Consider the following 15,753-nt stretch of genomic DNA (forward strand, 5'->3'; position numbering starts at 1 on the left):
TCTTGACTTATGACAGCAATTGGGACCAGAATTTCTGTCGCTAAGTGATGCAGTTGTAAAGCATGACCACATCGCTTAGCGACAGCAATCCCTATAGTCCCAGTTGCCATTGTTAACCAAATCCCAGTCGTTAGGTGAGGCAACTTCCTGCCAGCTTCCCACAACAGTGTCTTGTGACCTTCCCTTCTGGCTTCCCCACTGACTTTCATAAAGCCGTCAAGGAAGTTGCAAATGACAATTGTGATTGTGGGGCACTGCAACCAGTCATAAATGTGAACCGGTTGCCAATGCCCAGATAGCGATCATGTGACTGCAGGGGTGCTGGGACAGCTGGAATTCTGAGGACTGGTCATAATCACCATTTGTTCAGCACCATTGTAACTTCAAATGGTCACTGAATGAAAGGTTGTAGGTAAAGGACTACCTGTAATAATAACCAGTACTATCAGTGAACTCAGGGACTCTTCTGCCAAATGAACAAATATTCACAGGAGGAGGGTAATTTAATCTTGCATAATTTAGAATTCAGTAACTCTTGATCTGGGCTGCATTCCTGGCAGAGTTTTTTTTCTAAGTGTGGTATAATATAGAAATATAAGATGTAAAATAGTTTTCTCTTTTTCCTTATCTATATAAAGTAAATAACCACATACCATTGGTGACACTCAGCACTTTGATCTCCTAACTGCAGAGCCATTTCGGCCTCTTCTTTGCCTGCAATATAATCCAACTTTTTAATCTTTGTCAAATGGAGATTTAACATTGTATGAAATCTTACACATTCATTATCTCAAAAAAACAACTACATAATATTGAGCTGTCACATAAAATGCCTAAAAAAATCTGTATGCTTTGTAGCCTGCTACTTCAGTAAATACTACCTGTAAGGATTTAACTGTAATTCTTCCAGAGCACAAAGCAAAGCTGGAAGATTCTTGCTGCTTTCTATTAAAGTCAAACTCTTTGGTTTCAAACCGCACTTTCAACATACATAAAAGTATCTCTTATTAGGGCAACAGTAGATGGCTTTCAGCCTATAACTAGATTTAGAACTAAAGATACACATTACATACAATCACATTCAAGAGAGAGTATTCAATGCAGGCAAAATTCAGCCTGCAGATGAGCTGGGATTTGGATTTCAATACACAGTGGACATGATTTCTACTATGAGAAGCAAATGGCCACTTAACGGAAATATAAAGGAGACAACGTAAGAAGCAAAGGAAGTTGGACAACTGAGATATTCTTATGTTCAGAAAGCTGAAAAGCAGCCTACAGCTGGGACCAGAATCAGAAGTGTGAGCTAGCACAAATGCACAATATATTTGCAGTAAAGATAACTGCAGCACTTGTGAAGCAATATTGTTTTCTGTTTATCTGAACTGTTTTCAATCTACTTGTTTTTTATGTATAAATTCTTTTTATAACAACATGAATAAACTTCAGTAAAATGTTGCTTCCAGAAAATATTTTCCAGGTTAGGCAAATAAGTGTCTGGTTGAATTTTACCAGATCATGATCATGACTGCAGGGGTGCTGGGACAGCTGGAACTCTGAGGACTGGTCATAATCTCCATTTGTTCAGCACCATTGTAACATTTTACCTTGGTAAAAAAACCCCACTAATCTTAAAATGTCTTCTTACCATCACATGCATAGGATTTCTTCTCATCTGTGTCCTCTGTGATTTCATACATATCACTATAAGCTCGGGCCAGATGCCAAAGGAAATCCTGCTTGTCACCATACTGTAGATAGAATGAATGCTAATTTACATGTTTGTATTTCATTTCCTCTAGATTGAGGCAAGTGACAAGTATACCATACAGCATATTGTTTCAGGGCTAAATTTTAATGCTTTGTGAAGATCTGGGTTGCAAGGTGGACTAACTGGATTTGTAAAATCAATAATTCTTTTAAAACTCTTTTATTTGTCTTAAGTACAAAGAAATTTTAGGCTTCTTTTATGTCAGATATAAGAAAAAAGTAGCACCTTTCCTAGGACAAGCCTTAAATTCTCTTCCCTAACTTGGCACCCTCCAGATACATTGGATTTTAACTTCTAGAATTCTGAACTGGGAAATCTGGAAATTGAAGTCCAGTTCAATTGAAAGTAGCAAATTGGGGAAGAATGCCTTAAATAGATGATACTTTTACTTATCATCAAGTTATTAACATGGGCCAAAGACCAAATAGGCAAAATGCCTTGCTTGTTAACAGTGGACAAACTGAGCAAAAACTGATTTTGAATTCTGAATATTTGTCTGTCCGGAAAGAAAATTATGGCAGACTGACCATGGCAGTGGGTCCAATTTTAAACCCAGCATCTAGTTTTCAGCATTTAGTGAGGACAACCTTGGAATGGAAGCAAGAGGTTGTTTACTATAGTATCTCAAAGGAATATGATTGGCACATTTTAAAAAATAGGAGTATGGGTGTAAAAACAAAATTTTGAAGGTGAGCTTCCTTCTCTGTAAACAAATTTGGGAACTATTGCCCTAAGTAGTAAACTATTTTTCTTGCTTATGTTAACACAGCAAATAAACTAAAATCTGTTGCATCTTAAAAATTAATAAATATCTTTTTTGGAAATATAAAACAAGTTCGGACATATAACTTTGTAGAACAATTGTCTTTAGTGGGAAAATAAGTCTGATGACAGCTTTGCTATTGACCTAGAGATGCTCAAATTTCATTCTTATTAGAGTAAATATTCTTATTTACTACTAAATAATTTAATTTACAGGAAACAAATGTAATTCAATACTTAAATTAGGCCAAGTCTCAGGAGTACTGAGGATTCTAATTGCTTCCAAGGAGCATAGGTTAGTTTGCATTTAGATGTTTGGGCTCATTTACCAGTATGGTTTAGGCAGGACTTTGCCCAACTCTATCCTTCTCTGCATGTTAATTCAATACCAACTTATTTCAGAAAAAGCAATTAAGAGTGAAGTTTACCACAGGTTTATTGTTAAGCAGTAGTTGGAATCCTTCTCTCTTCTCCTGGTCAGTGCCTCTGTGTAAGCGATCTGCTTGGTGCAGCAACTGAGCAAGTTCTTCTTCTGAAGCAGTGTCCAAACTCAACGCTGCTTCATCTTCATTGACAAGGTCCAGGGAATCTCTCCTTGCAGTTCTAATTGTTTCACAGCTGATTTCATCTTCTCCTTCATCACTCTCTTTATCAGATTCCCTATCATAATCGGATTCTGCATTGGCTGTAGTATAGCTTTAAAGGAAACATAGTATTTATACTACCATGATGTCAAGCATATGCAGAATTTAAAAATCAAACAATCAATGTCTAAATTAAAATTCAACAGTAAGAATTCTAGCTCACTATGAGCAAGCAGTGTATCCCACTTATTCTAACTGGCTCCTGCCATTTTACACATACCACTAAACTAACAAGAAACTGAATGCTAATATTATTTGAATCTGGGTCATTGGCTTTTTGTGTTCCTTAAATGAAGATGGCAAACCAAGACTTGCTCCTGACTTATGAATCCTGGGTTTTTAAAGAGCAAGTAAGTAACCCCAGTTTGAAAATTTAGTTAACTTTCAGATGTTGACCCAAGCAGAATGAGCCTAGTGGGCACAAATGGGTGGTATATATAAACATGTAATTGATTCAATCATCAAGTCTTCTTGAAACTCTTAGCTCACCCTGTATGGGAATGTAGCTAATATGTCAAAGGTAGATATAAATATATTAAGTACTAAATGCCTCAAAGCCTGACTTGGAACTATTATTTCTGAGCCACAATATGGATACATGATTATCACTCTGATACCTACTGAATATATGACTACAATGTATCAGAAAAAAAACACCTAAAATATTAGGACTCCTTAATATAAAAATATTAATATTAACATTAATCTTAATCTTAAAAGCCAGTTTGATGTAGGTTAAAGGCACTGAGCTAGAAACGGAGAGACTAGGAGTTCTAGTCCTGCCTTAAGCATAAAGCCAGCTAGGTGGCTTTGGACCGATCACTCTCTCTTAGCCCTAGGAAGGAGGCAAGGGCAAAGTACTTCCAAAAATGCTGCCAAGATGTCCAAGCAATTGCCAGAAATCAAGACTGACATAAAGGGACCAAAAAAAAAAAAAAGGCTCATAATTCTCATTTTCAGCCTTACCCTTGATGTTCTGACAGCAAATGCAAATTAAATGTTTTACTATTGCCTTGTTCTGTTGATCAGGCAATATTAAATTTAACTATTCCTTGTTCTAAACTAAATGTTCCTTACCCCCCCTCACTTTCTCCATCATCTGTGTTGGCTGCTCCTGAGCTGGCTGTGAAATATATTGAGCTGGATCCTGTGGAATCACTTCTTTCTCTGGGATATATAAAACGTCTCCGCCGAGTAACCTTTTGGCTTTCTTCTAGATGGGACCTGCAAGGTTAGAGATTAGCATGACAATAGAGCCTTACGATATTCCATGGCCCATTTTCCCTTCTTTTTCCTAACCATCAAAATGATTTTTTGTTCTGTTCAGTACAATTCAAAATGACTCCAACTCCAAAACAGACATATTTAAGAAATGTATGCTTTGCTTTTCCCCTTCAAAAATGGGAGGATTGATCAAAGTTTAGCATCCATATAATAAAGTGGGGTTAATGTAACATGGAAACAGAATATTCAGATCCATTTCTCTCAGCAGCAGCATAGGAAAAGAAAAGACTGGGGAGAACCCAAAAGGAGGGATAAAGAACCTAGTACATCAACATTACTGCAAAAATAATACAGGAAAAACACATTCTCTTGAAACAGTCATACTTCTTATTTCTTATTAACTATAATTTTATTATCATGAAGAAAGTAGAACTAATTGTAAAATGAGCACTTACTAACTCAGGCTAAATGACTGGAAGCTCAGTGTTTCAGATTAAAATTGTATGTACAGCTTTAAAATAAAGGCTTTGCCTGTTTCCCACATCCTTTCTCTTAGACAGGACTGTCTCCTATTTCTTACACTGCTACAAAATGAAGCAATAATTGTATCTGATACAACAGTTGTTTTGACATTCAGAATTATTAGGCTGCAGTTCTTTCTTCTACTAAAAAACCAAAATGAAGCTATATCCAAAGGGAGCATTAGTGAGGCTACACTAGGAAACTAACTGCTCTGCATCCAACAGCAAGAGTAAAGCTGTCACCTAGTGATCACACACAAATCTTAACCAATAGTCACTGGATTCTGCAACCTGGAATCTTCTGCAGCCTGGAATCTGAGAAAAACTGATACAAACCTGACTTCTCCAATAATTCCTCCAGCTAAACTCTGTAGGCTATTCCGTAATTCCTCCACTTCATGTCGTAGCTCTATAAGGCTTCTGAGCACTAAATCAAGACGGTTCAGGACTTCAGACTGCTCTTCATGTTTTAGAAGGGATGTATATGGAACACTATCACCGCCCTCCACTGGTTCTGGTCTCATCCATGGAACTAGTGTGAGAAAAATGAAATAATTACAAAAAGGTTACTTCACCTGAACTGCACAATACTGCTGCTAGTGGTTAATTTTTGAAATTCTAGATATGTGGACAAAACCCAGAGCTGCATACATGCATTTGATTAGTAGTCCTGGATCCTAATTTTATATCCAGTTATTTCTTAATCAATCTACTATAAACAAATCTCAATTTAATTTCTGGGGCTGATGGGGTGTGAATACCTTTGTGTTAGGCTGGTATGTAGAGACAGGATAGGGATCCTGTTCATGGACTGCCTGTCCTGCTCTAAGGCAAGATCTCTTTGTGAGCTGATGGGTTTTGTTACAGGGCTGGCACGGGAGTTTCCCTGAATATTAGTGCTGAGGAACCTCAATTTTTAGGCAGCACATCTGGCAGGGCTCAGGATTTCTACAGTGACCATGGGCCTGTCCTAAGTAATCTTGGGCCTCATGCATATAGCTGAAGGCTGCTGAATCTTGTCTTTGTTTAGGAGCAGTTGTGCTGACCACTGAGAGCCATTACTGAGTTACACTGATATTGTGGGTATGACACTGGTTGCCAGGAGAGACTATTAAATCCCCAAATGGCTTGGCCACCTTTTCCAGGTAGAGCTGACTTGTCCTATATATTTGTCCAAGTAGGAATGCTGTGAATTGCTGTTCCATATGAGCTGAGGAGCCTGGGGACACAGTTTTATAGCTGGTGGTCCCTATGGAGCAGCCTCCCCCTGAAGATCAAATTGACTTCTGAAATGAAACCAGTTGTGTCAATCAAGCTTTCAAAGGCCCTTATTCTGAAGGGCCTTTGAATGCTGGAGTTGGTTATGTGGGTTGATGCTATCTGATGTAAAACTAATACTTATACCTCTTTTGTTTATTTTTACAATATTCTTATTATGTTCTACTTACACAATTTTATGCTTTTGTGGATGTTAACTTCCAGAAGTCTTGGGATTCACTCAAGCAGCAAGAAAGGGACCAATTTCACACATAGACAGAGATATTTCACACACAGACCCAGAGAAATGTGCCTGAACTGAGAAATCAGAGCCCAAGTCTAGCTTTAGGAACAATGTATCTCATAATAATTCTGATGACACCAAAAAACAGCAAGTTGCTGTCTCGGTAAATAGCCTTTATTTTTCTGGTAAGTGGCATGGAAGAAGAATCTTCATGTATTAAACCTAACATATAAATAGAAATGCTTTGTTATGTTCCTAATCATACAAAAAAGCCCTGTGTGCACTGTTGAAATTATTTTAAAATAATCGGAATAGAATTCATGATTTCATTTAGGAGAATACAGGGATCATGATCTCAAATCGTATCTACAGTGGAATTAAGCAAAGTAGTAGAAAACACTGGCACTGAATTTCAAATTCAGTGAGGAATAATGATCTAATACAATCTCTTACTACTCTGAGTAAGTGCAGTCTTGAATAAATAAAAATGCAAAATAAATTAATCACCAACTTACCCTGATTATAAGGTTGAAGGGTTTCTGCATGTTCCTGATCATACATAGCATTTTGCTGACAATGTACATTTGGGTATCTTGGGTTGCTTTTCTGACTGGACTTCTTTCTCTTCTGTTTGTAGAAGTAAAAGATGAGACCTATTCCTGCGGCTGCTCCCAGAACTACACCAAGTCCCACACGAAAGACCCCTGCTTTGGACATGATTCATCTGAAGTAAATTAAATAGTACAGGTTTAGTCCATGCAGGAGAAAGACCTACATCATATCATGTTAAAAGTAACCCATGTGAACCCAAAATACTTAAAACCTTCTCTTATGTATTTTAAGGGCAGCACATGGCAACATAACTTTCATTGTCTCAACCATGTATGCTTGACAGTAGATTGCTTTAAAAAATAAATTAAATAATGCTTGGTGACAATGGCAATTTCTTGCTTAATTTCAATTAGAATTAGATTCTACTCTGAGAAAGTATTAGAACATTTCCTTAAAATTTAGACTTTGCCTATATAATTGCTTGAAGACGCAGGATAGTTTAAAGACACTGGATATTGAAAATCACGTGACTTTAGGCACTCCCCAACATATGTATCAGTTTTTGAAATCTTTGTATAACTTGATTTTTGCATAAACTGGAACCTGACCAAGCATTGTCCCCCCAAACCAAACTTACAAATTTCTCAAGTGATAACTGATGAAGATGAAAGCCTCTACCTTATAGTCTCTTGTGGGAGTTGCTGCCCATCTTAAGGTTTCACTCTGTTGTATTCATCTATGCCCCCTATTGCTTTGGATGCATGCATAACACATTTCTTTTTACAAACCTTGAAAATTATGCGTCTTATAGATATAGCTGCATGAAGTCCAATTTATGTAAGTCAGGTCTTATACAACCTGGGGAGCATCTATACTAGAATGGAGCTTCCGATTAAAAAGCTTCATGTGTCTTCCTATACTATGAAATGACAAACCAAGCAACTACTCTAATGCTTCCATTTCAAAGCAGGATGCAGGACCTAACCTCAGAGCGTGCAACCATTTCAAAGAACTCTGTCCACATTTTTCTTTGCAGGCCAAGTTTTCCAAGTCAACATGCACACCAATGAAACCAACAGTACAACTGTCACTTACATGCACATGTATGTTTCCCTTTTCTATGGTCAATACTCATGGAGAAAATCTATCTATGTGGTCGCTAGGAGTCGAAAATGATTTGATGGCACATAAAGAGGAGAGTGCAAAAGCTGGCTTGAAACTCAACATTAAAAAAACTAAGATCATGGCATCTGGACCCATCAATTCCTGGCAAATAGAAGGGGTAGAAATGGAAGCAGTAACAGACTTCATTTATTTGGGCTCCAAGATCACCGCAGACGGAGACTGCAGCCATGAAATTAAAAGACGCTTGCTCCTTGGGAGGAAAGCTATGGCAAGCCTAGATAGCATATTAAAAAGCAGAGACGTCACCTTGCCGACAAAGATCCACATAGTCAAAGCTATGGTTTTTCCAGTAGTAATGTATGGCTGTGAGAGCTGGACCATAAAAAAGGCCGAGCACCGAAGAATTGATGCCTTTGAACTGTGGTGCTGGAGAAGACTCTTGAGAGTCCCCTGGACTGCTAGGAGGTCAAACCAGTCAATCTTAAAGGAAATCAACCCTGATTGCTCATTGGAAGGATCGATAATGAAGCTCAAGCTCAGATATTTTGGTCACCTAATGCGAAGAGAGATCTCTTTGGAGAAGACCCTGATGCTGGGAAACATTGAAGGCAAAAGGAGAAGAGGACGGCAGAGGATGAGATGGTTAGGTAGCATCACTGAAGCAATGAGCATGAAACTGAGCAAACTCAGGGAGGCAGTGAAGGACAGGAAGGCCTGGCGCAATATGGTTCATGGGGTCACGAAGAGTCGGACACAACTTAACGACTAAACAACAACAACAATCAATCATGATCAATACAAAGGACCTCAATAGGTGGATCCCTGCGTCTGGCGTGGTGGGGAACGAAATGTGAGCAACCCAGTCATCAAATTTATTGGAGACGGAAATTCAGATCTTGCCCGCGCAGTTTAGAACTGAAACCTGTCAAACAAACCGCTAGCACGCAATGACATTTCCCTCCTTATACATAAAGGGACTCGACCATCGTATCATCCACGCCACCCATATGATGTCCTCAGAGACAGCGGGAAATAGCGCGCCGTGGGGCACCCCGTTTTCTCCCCCCGGACGAAGAAGAGTGCACGTGTCAGGGGAATCGCCAGCTCTCAGCGCCTCCCCAACACAATTGGTTCTGCATTTCAGAGGGAGAGGGAGGAGCCGTGTTAGCCTATTCACACTCTGAAAAGCAAGGCGTCTGGTGTCGCCAACGAGACGGATCGCGTATGCCCCCTGACCACATGTCTTTCTGCCTTAAAATCGTAGGAACGGTTATCGGAGAGCAATCCTCACGTACTCAGTGAGGTTTACGTCTGAAAGGCAGACACACATAGAAGAGCCTTGTGGAGAAATAAAGCCAGCAGAGTCAAACCAAAGAAAGGGAGCTACCAGGAAAAAGAAGCGGGACTCTCACCGCGTAATTTAAGTATCCCCAACACCGCTTCGCTTCCTGCGTGGTAGGGTCTCAAGCGGCCACCGTCCACCGCGTTTTTTTCCCATTCACCTTCCTGCTCTGAAGCCGCACCGCTCCCTCCCTCGTAGTCGCATTACAATGATATCATCGCCCTGCCCCGCCGCTGGGCTTCGCCTTTCAACTTTGCCCGGCCGTTTACAAACGAGTTTCTTTCCCCAGTTTAAAAAAAAAAGTGTCGCGGAGAATTGACGCAAAGCCACGCCTCTATTTCGTAAATCCGTTTGTTTCAAAGCATGTGTTTAAGGAGCCAATGAGGAAGAGAGGAGAAGTGAGTGTGCTAAATTTATACGAACGAGCCGTTGCATTCACTTTGTATGCGTTATAACTTACAGATCTGTGTACCGGTATTTAGAGTTAGCTGAATACCCGTAGATTTATAAGGCGTATGGTGCATTTGATCAAGTGAGCTGCAGCTTACGAAAGAATATGCCTTTTAATAAAACTTGTTAGTCAGAAAAAGTGCTACCAGTTTCCTATATTTGAAGGTGGAAGAGTTTTTACATAAGACACTGAAGGGCATTATTTTGATACACAATTTTATATTCTATATATACACAATTTTATATATATATATATATATATATATGCTTCACATAATGTATAACCATACCTGTAACAGTGCACTCTATTTTATTTCTAAAGGGTTAACTTGCTTTTGTTTTGTAAAGAGCACTGGTTTCTTCCCCCCCCCTTATCTCTTTGCTGAATGCCCGATTGTCTTCGAATAAGCAATTAGCCGAGTACAAGCTGTTGTACCAAGCTTTTTGCAACAGTTGTGAGGCCCTACATTCTAGAGAAAGATAAGAAAAATCTGGTATGCCATTCCCTTGGTAACCAGAAGAAAAAGTTACATTTAAGTTTACCTTCCTAAGAACCACCTTTCACTTGCTCAGACCGGCCCAAAAATCCCTTGTATGGGTATGAGGGGATATACTATCTGATTACAGATTTAAATGTCTATAAAGCCTCTGATGTTTGTTTTGTGAGGTGTGATTCCATCAACATCTCTTGTTAATGTGTTGATTGGGGTCACCCAGCTGTGTCTTGATCAAAATACATCTGCTATTCATCAGAAGTCTCATCTCAAGTCTTCTTATTGGCATTTTATTGAAACTTGGGAAATAAAAGTGCCATACAACACATTTGATCACATCAGATATCCATTTCAAATGTATTAAATAGTAAGGTATCTCCAAATTGGGAAACCTTAAGTAATACTTATGTGGGCAAAGTGATCTGCCTCAGAGCAACTCTTTCATTTTATTTATTTATTTATTTATTTATTTATTTATTTATTTATTAAATGAAAGCTTTGTTTATAATCTTTTTTGAATAAATAAGCATGTTATATGTATGCCAATATGGCACATATATAACATGTTTATTTATTCAAAACAAAGCTATACGTGTTTTATACAGAGGCAATATTGATATTTTTTCCACCAGTCTTTTGGGCCATAGAATTGTAAGCATGACACTACTGTCCTGTTTTATTTTTTATGTTAAGCAGTATACTTGCTTCACAGGTCCTGATTGGGTTTACACCAGCCTACATATTTGCCCAAACATTTGGTGGAAGCCAATAGAAGCTTTTCTTACATTTTTATTGTAATATCTCTGAGTAAGAAAAGATCCTTTTTTAATATTCAGTATTGTATAGTATTTAGCATGTGATTGAGACAAATAAACTACAGGTAGTCTCCAGTTTAAGAATGATCTGTTCCCAAGGTCTGTAAGCCGGAAGAGTATTATTGTATAATGCTGTGGAAGTAGTATTGTGTAATGAACTCGAACCATTGTGTATTTAATTCAAATCATTGTGCATTCAACTCAAATTTTGCTACAACAGGCTCTGTTCTTAACTATGGGTTGTCTGTAACCTGGGTGTTTTTAACTCAGGGACTACTTTTACAATTCATGAGGTAAGATTTTTCAGCTCTTCTATTTTTGCTACTTGTTTAAACTTCTGAAATACTTTCTGGCTACTAAATGATTGTTGTTTTAAAAATTGCTTTGTTTCATGCTCAAATAATAAAACAGCATGATGTAAAGCCATAGCTTAAGACTGTGAACATTCTAGTCAGTGCTATTAGAAATCTCCTCTTGGTCTGTCAAGTCTTATTGGTGACACAGGATCATTTGGTGAAAGCAAATAGAATAGATTTCATTAGATAGATCTGTAGAGCTGAATGGGAAAAGGAAATGATTCTGCAGCAAGGCTTCGGAGTATAATTTGTTATCCTTTTGTTATCAGTGAAGGAATAATAGAGGATCAAAGCAGTGGGAGTTTAAAATTAGGTCTTAAAGGATATTAAAGATTCTATCTAAACAATAAATCATAGCCTGAATTATACTGCTAGAACTTGGGTAGAGTTGCCAGCACATCTGCCTTTGTGAAAGTAATATCAGAACATACATAAATTAAACCACATCCCTGTTCTTATGATCCTCACAACATCCTTGTGGATTTCTTATAAAATTCATGCCATTAGAATGCAAAATTCCTAGTAAATGAAGTGGGTCTTACAGGTAAGTATGCATAAGGTTAGTTTTAAACTATTCTGGATCTAGAATTTGAGGGGCTGGCATTATGACCTCAAAGAGTTCTCATAAACTGAATGAGACAATACATGCATACCAAAAATAACCTTGTCTTAACATTTATGGGTGTTTCACACACTCTCTAATTTGCTGTTTTTTAACCCTGAAACCCTGAAAATGAGACAAGTCATTAACATTTAATTGTAGCATTCAGTGTGCTTAGTCCTTAGCTCTTTCTCATAGGCCTTTTTCTGGTCACAGTTTTTTGATCCTGTACCTTCTCCAGTTGGGTGGCATCTCTGTTGGATAATGTATGATGTACCTTGAAAGTAGGGACTGTGTACAGTAGAATATGTTAAACAATGCTCTCCCTGCTGTGGCTTGATCCACAAACTGATCCACAAATGGCTGCATTTCAATAAAAGAAACAAGATAGTTCCTACATTTCCTGTGTGTGGCTTAATTTGGCCCTAAGAATGGTAGTGCAACTGGACATGCTAGAGCTGTTTACCTACCTCTAATTTCCAGCAAGCACCTCACTACAGGTAGTCCTCAACTTATGACCATTCGTTTAGTGACCATTTGAAGTTACAGTGGTGCTGAAAAAAGTGACTTATGATTGATCCTCACACTTATGATTGTTGCATGTCCCAAGGAAGTAATCCCTGCAGTCATGTGATCAAAATTCAGGCGCTTGGCAACTGGCATATATTTACAAAGGTTGCAGTGTCCCATGGGTGACATGATCGCCATTTGCAACCTTCCCAGCCAGGTTCCGGCAAGCAAAATCAATGGGAAATTGCATGATTCACTTAACGATACACATGATTGACTTAATGAACATGGTGATTCACTTAACAACCACCACAAAAATGTGAAAAAAATTGGGTGCGGTCACATGACGTCTCACTTAACGACCACACCATTTAACAATTTTCCAGTCCCTATTGTGGTCATAAGTCAAGGACCACCATTTTCAGAGCTGTACCTCAGAGCAAGTTTCAGCCTTTTCTTTGTTATTTGTTTCATGTATAAATGTTGCCAAAGCAAGAAATCTGCAATTGTGTGGATATAGTCAATTAGGAGGTCTTTTAATTCTTTCTTATCACAATGTCTCTATAATTCAGAAGCTGTATATCTCTGAACACTAGTGTGACAGGACTAGTTGGGTTGGGACACTGTCATTGCTTCCAGCTTGCAAGGCAGCAAATCTTTGCCTCTCAAACCTGTTATCGGTTGCGATGCTACAATAACAGCAATTCTTCATCTGGAACATCATTTTATTTCCAGTTGCTATTATGCAAATGCCAAGCAACTGTTTGTAAATTCTTTCTTTCAATAGAAGAGAATATATGTAGCTCAGGGTTGAACTGTGGAGTCCTTGGTGCTCTCTGAGCTTGGTTGGAGGTGCTAAAGGTTAAGTTTTCACTGTTTGGTTTAAATGCAAGTAAGTAATTGGTTTGTGTACTTACTAAGTGACATGACATTCCATACCCACTGAAGGGGTCAAAGGGGACATAGCAATATTTTAATTAAGCACAATAATGTGTATCTCAGGGTTGATATCTTGCATTGTAGGAGTTTTTCAAGCTTAGTTTTTGGGTTGCAAATATTTCATTACCTTACTAAGTACTGTAACATCATTCATGCAGGAGTTTTGGAGAAACAAAATTTATTGGTTGGTTGGGATTATATATCCTGTTTTGCACATGCATGGATGAGTTGGTCAGCTACTTGTCCCCAGATTTTTCAGAACTCAGCTGTCTCACATTGCCAAACAGAAGCTTTTTTCATATGACAGCTACAGGGAGCAGCAAGAAAAGATGCAGCTGTTTTAAAGACATGCATACAGGTACTACATTTGCATTCCTGCATACCCTGAAACACCTTTTTCAAATTATTTCTGAAGTACAGCAGAACCCCAGTACAGTATTTAAGGCTTTCAGAATGTTACTGGAATGAGCATGTTTACTACTTTACCAGTCAACAAGAACCAGAGAGCCAGTTGGAAGTTCTTCCTGAGAAGTTCACTCATCTCCTAATTTTGTAACAGAACACAGATCTCTCCTCCTGTGAGAGATTGGAGGAGAGCTGAGGGTGAGTCAGTTAAAAGATCATGTCAGATATGGCAACTCAGCCTCAAAGAAACTCTCTTTAATTAACTCACTCTGAAGCTGAGAAATTCCTCTTATAGTTTCCCATATTCTGCATTTATCCCAGGCTAGTATTTAAAGATAACTTACTAAAATTTGTGTCATTCTTACTTCCTTGGCCTTGCCAGCTATATGGGGCTTCACACATCCTAGACTCCTAGACATGGGGTTGGGGGATAGGAGGGGCCTACCCAGTGGTGAGCTGGAGCTGGCTTATACCATGAGAGACAGTTGTTAAATTTTCTGGAATTTTGCAAGACAGTTGAGAGCAGACCATAGCCATGGCAAGTGGCATGCTGGTCAGCTGTTTGGGGGCTAGCAGCACAGCTAGATTCTTAAATATTTACCAGCACACCACTGGGCCTACCCATACTAATTCCTCACTACCTCCTAAAATCTCCCTATACTCTTACAGAGCAATGTTGCACTTGCAAAGTGAGGTATTTCTACTTTTTAAAAAGTTCTCTGCAAGCAATTTAAAAGGAATTATAGACAGCATTAAATCTGCTTTAAGCGTTGTTAGATCTGGAGACCACACCCTTCTTTCTCCAAAGAATTAGCTACCAGGCTTTCTCATAATGCCAGGCTTAGCATTTGCTTACTTGCCTGCAGTGCTAGATTTAGACAAAGGTAAGTAAGCTACAGCTTAGGGCCTCACATTATTAGAAACCTCTGAAAACAAAACAAAAAAACTTAACTTTGAGGATTTATATATTGAATTTTCATTTAAAGGCATTTATAATACAAATAGACACTGAAAGATAACTGTTTTTCTTAGATTATTTGCTTTTTGTAGCATTTTTTCCAAGTAAATGATAGCTTTATTTGTATTTTGATTTTCCTTTCTGGCAGATAAATCATCATGACCTCACAGCAAACAATCACCATAAGTTTCTTTGCAAACTTCTGTAGACTTCTGCACAAACATCAGGATGAGTGTCTTAGGCTATTATTTTCCTCAGATGATCTACTCCTCTTTCTTGAGCTAAGATTCTGTGCTGCTTTACTCACTGTAAAAAAAGAAAGAAGAACAGTCATGTTGAAACTTTTCAGGGTAGCAAGCCACTAATTCTATCCATTGTGGTCCCTTTATCCAGTTATCATATCCTATCACAAAACCAGGGTACCAGCAGCAGGAAGGCAGAGTGAGCTAAGCATGACTCCTAAGTACTCCTCCCAGAGTGAGCCAAGCATGTTATCAACACAATATGATAGAAGATTGTCACCGAAAGTCTCTGTCTGCAACAAACTCATGACTGTATCAGGAAGAAGCCAAATCAAAAGATGATAGTAAGCAACCAGTGCCAGTCCTCACTGATCAATGGTGGGTGGGTATGCCTTCGAGTCATTCTTGACTCCTGGCGGCTGCCTGGACTAGTTCCTGCAATTTTCTTGGCAAGATTTCAGAAGTGGTTTGCCATTGCCTCTTTTTTGGGCTGAGAGAAAGTGATTGGCCCAAAGTCACTCAGCTGGCTTTGTGCCTAAGG

The 15,753-nt window shown here is 38.6% G+C and overlaps 1 protein-coding gene across 1 annotated transcript in view; it reads right to left on the bottom strand.

Moving 5' to 3' along the window:
- RMDN3 (regulator of microtubule dynamics 3) overlaps window positions 1–9,659 on the bottom strand; it is a 42,558-nt gene extending 32,899 nt beyond the window's left edge. The window contains exons 1-7 of the mRNA XM_007430073.4: window positions 9,513–9,659; window positions 6,939–7,147; window positions 5,259–5,454; window positions 4,255–4,401; window positions 2,962–3,229; window positions 1,649–1,751; window positions 654–714 (exon numbers count right to left, since the gene is read on the bottom strand). Of these exons, the coding sequence (XP_007430135.2) occupies window positions 654–714; window positions 1,649–1,751; window positions 2,962–3,229; window positions 4,255–4,401; window positions 5,259–5,454; window positions 6,939–7,140 (977 nt within the window). The 5' untranslated portion in view covers window positions 7,141–7,147; window positions 9,513–9,659. The remainder of the gene's footprint in view (window positions 1–653; window positions 715–1,648; window positions 1,752–2,961; window positions 3,230–4,254; window positions 4,402–5,258; window positions 5,455–6,938; window positions 7,148–9,512) is intronic.
- Between the last annotated feature and the right edge of the window lie 6,094 nt (window positions 9,660–15,753).

The sequence above is a fragment of the Python bivittatus genome, unplaced genomic scaffold (genome assembly GCF_059951505.1).
Source record: "Python bivittatus isolate LINGU-HERP-01145 unplaced genomic scaffold, Pbiv_v1 ctg000480_np1212, whole genome shotgun sequence".
In the NCBI taxonomy this organism is placed as follows: Eukaryota; Metazoa; Chordata; class Lepidosauria; order Squamata; family Pythonidae; genus Python; species Python bivittatus.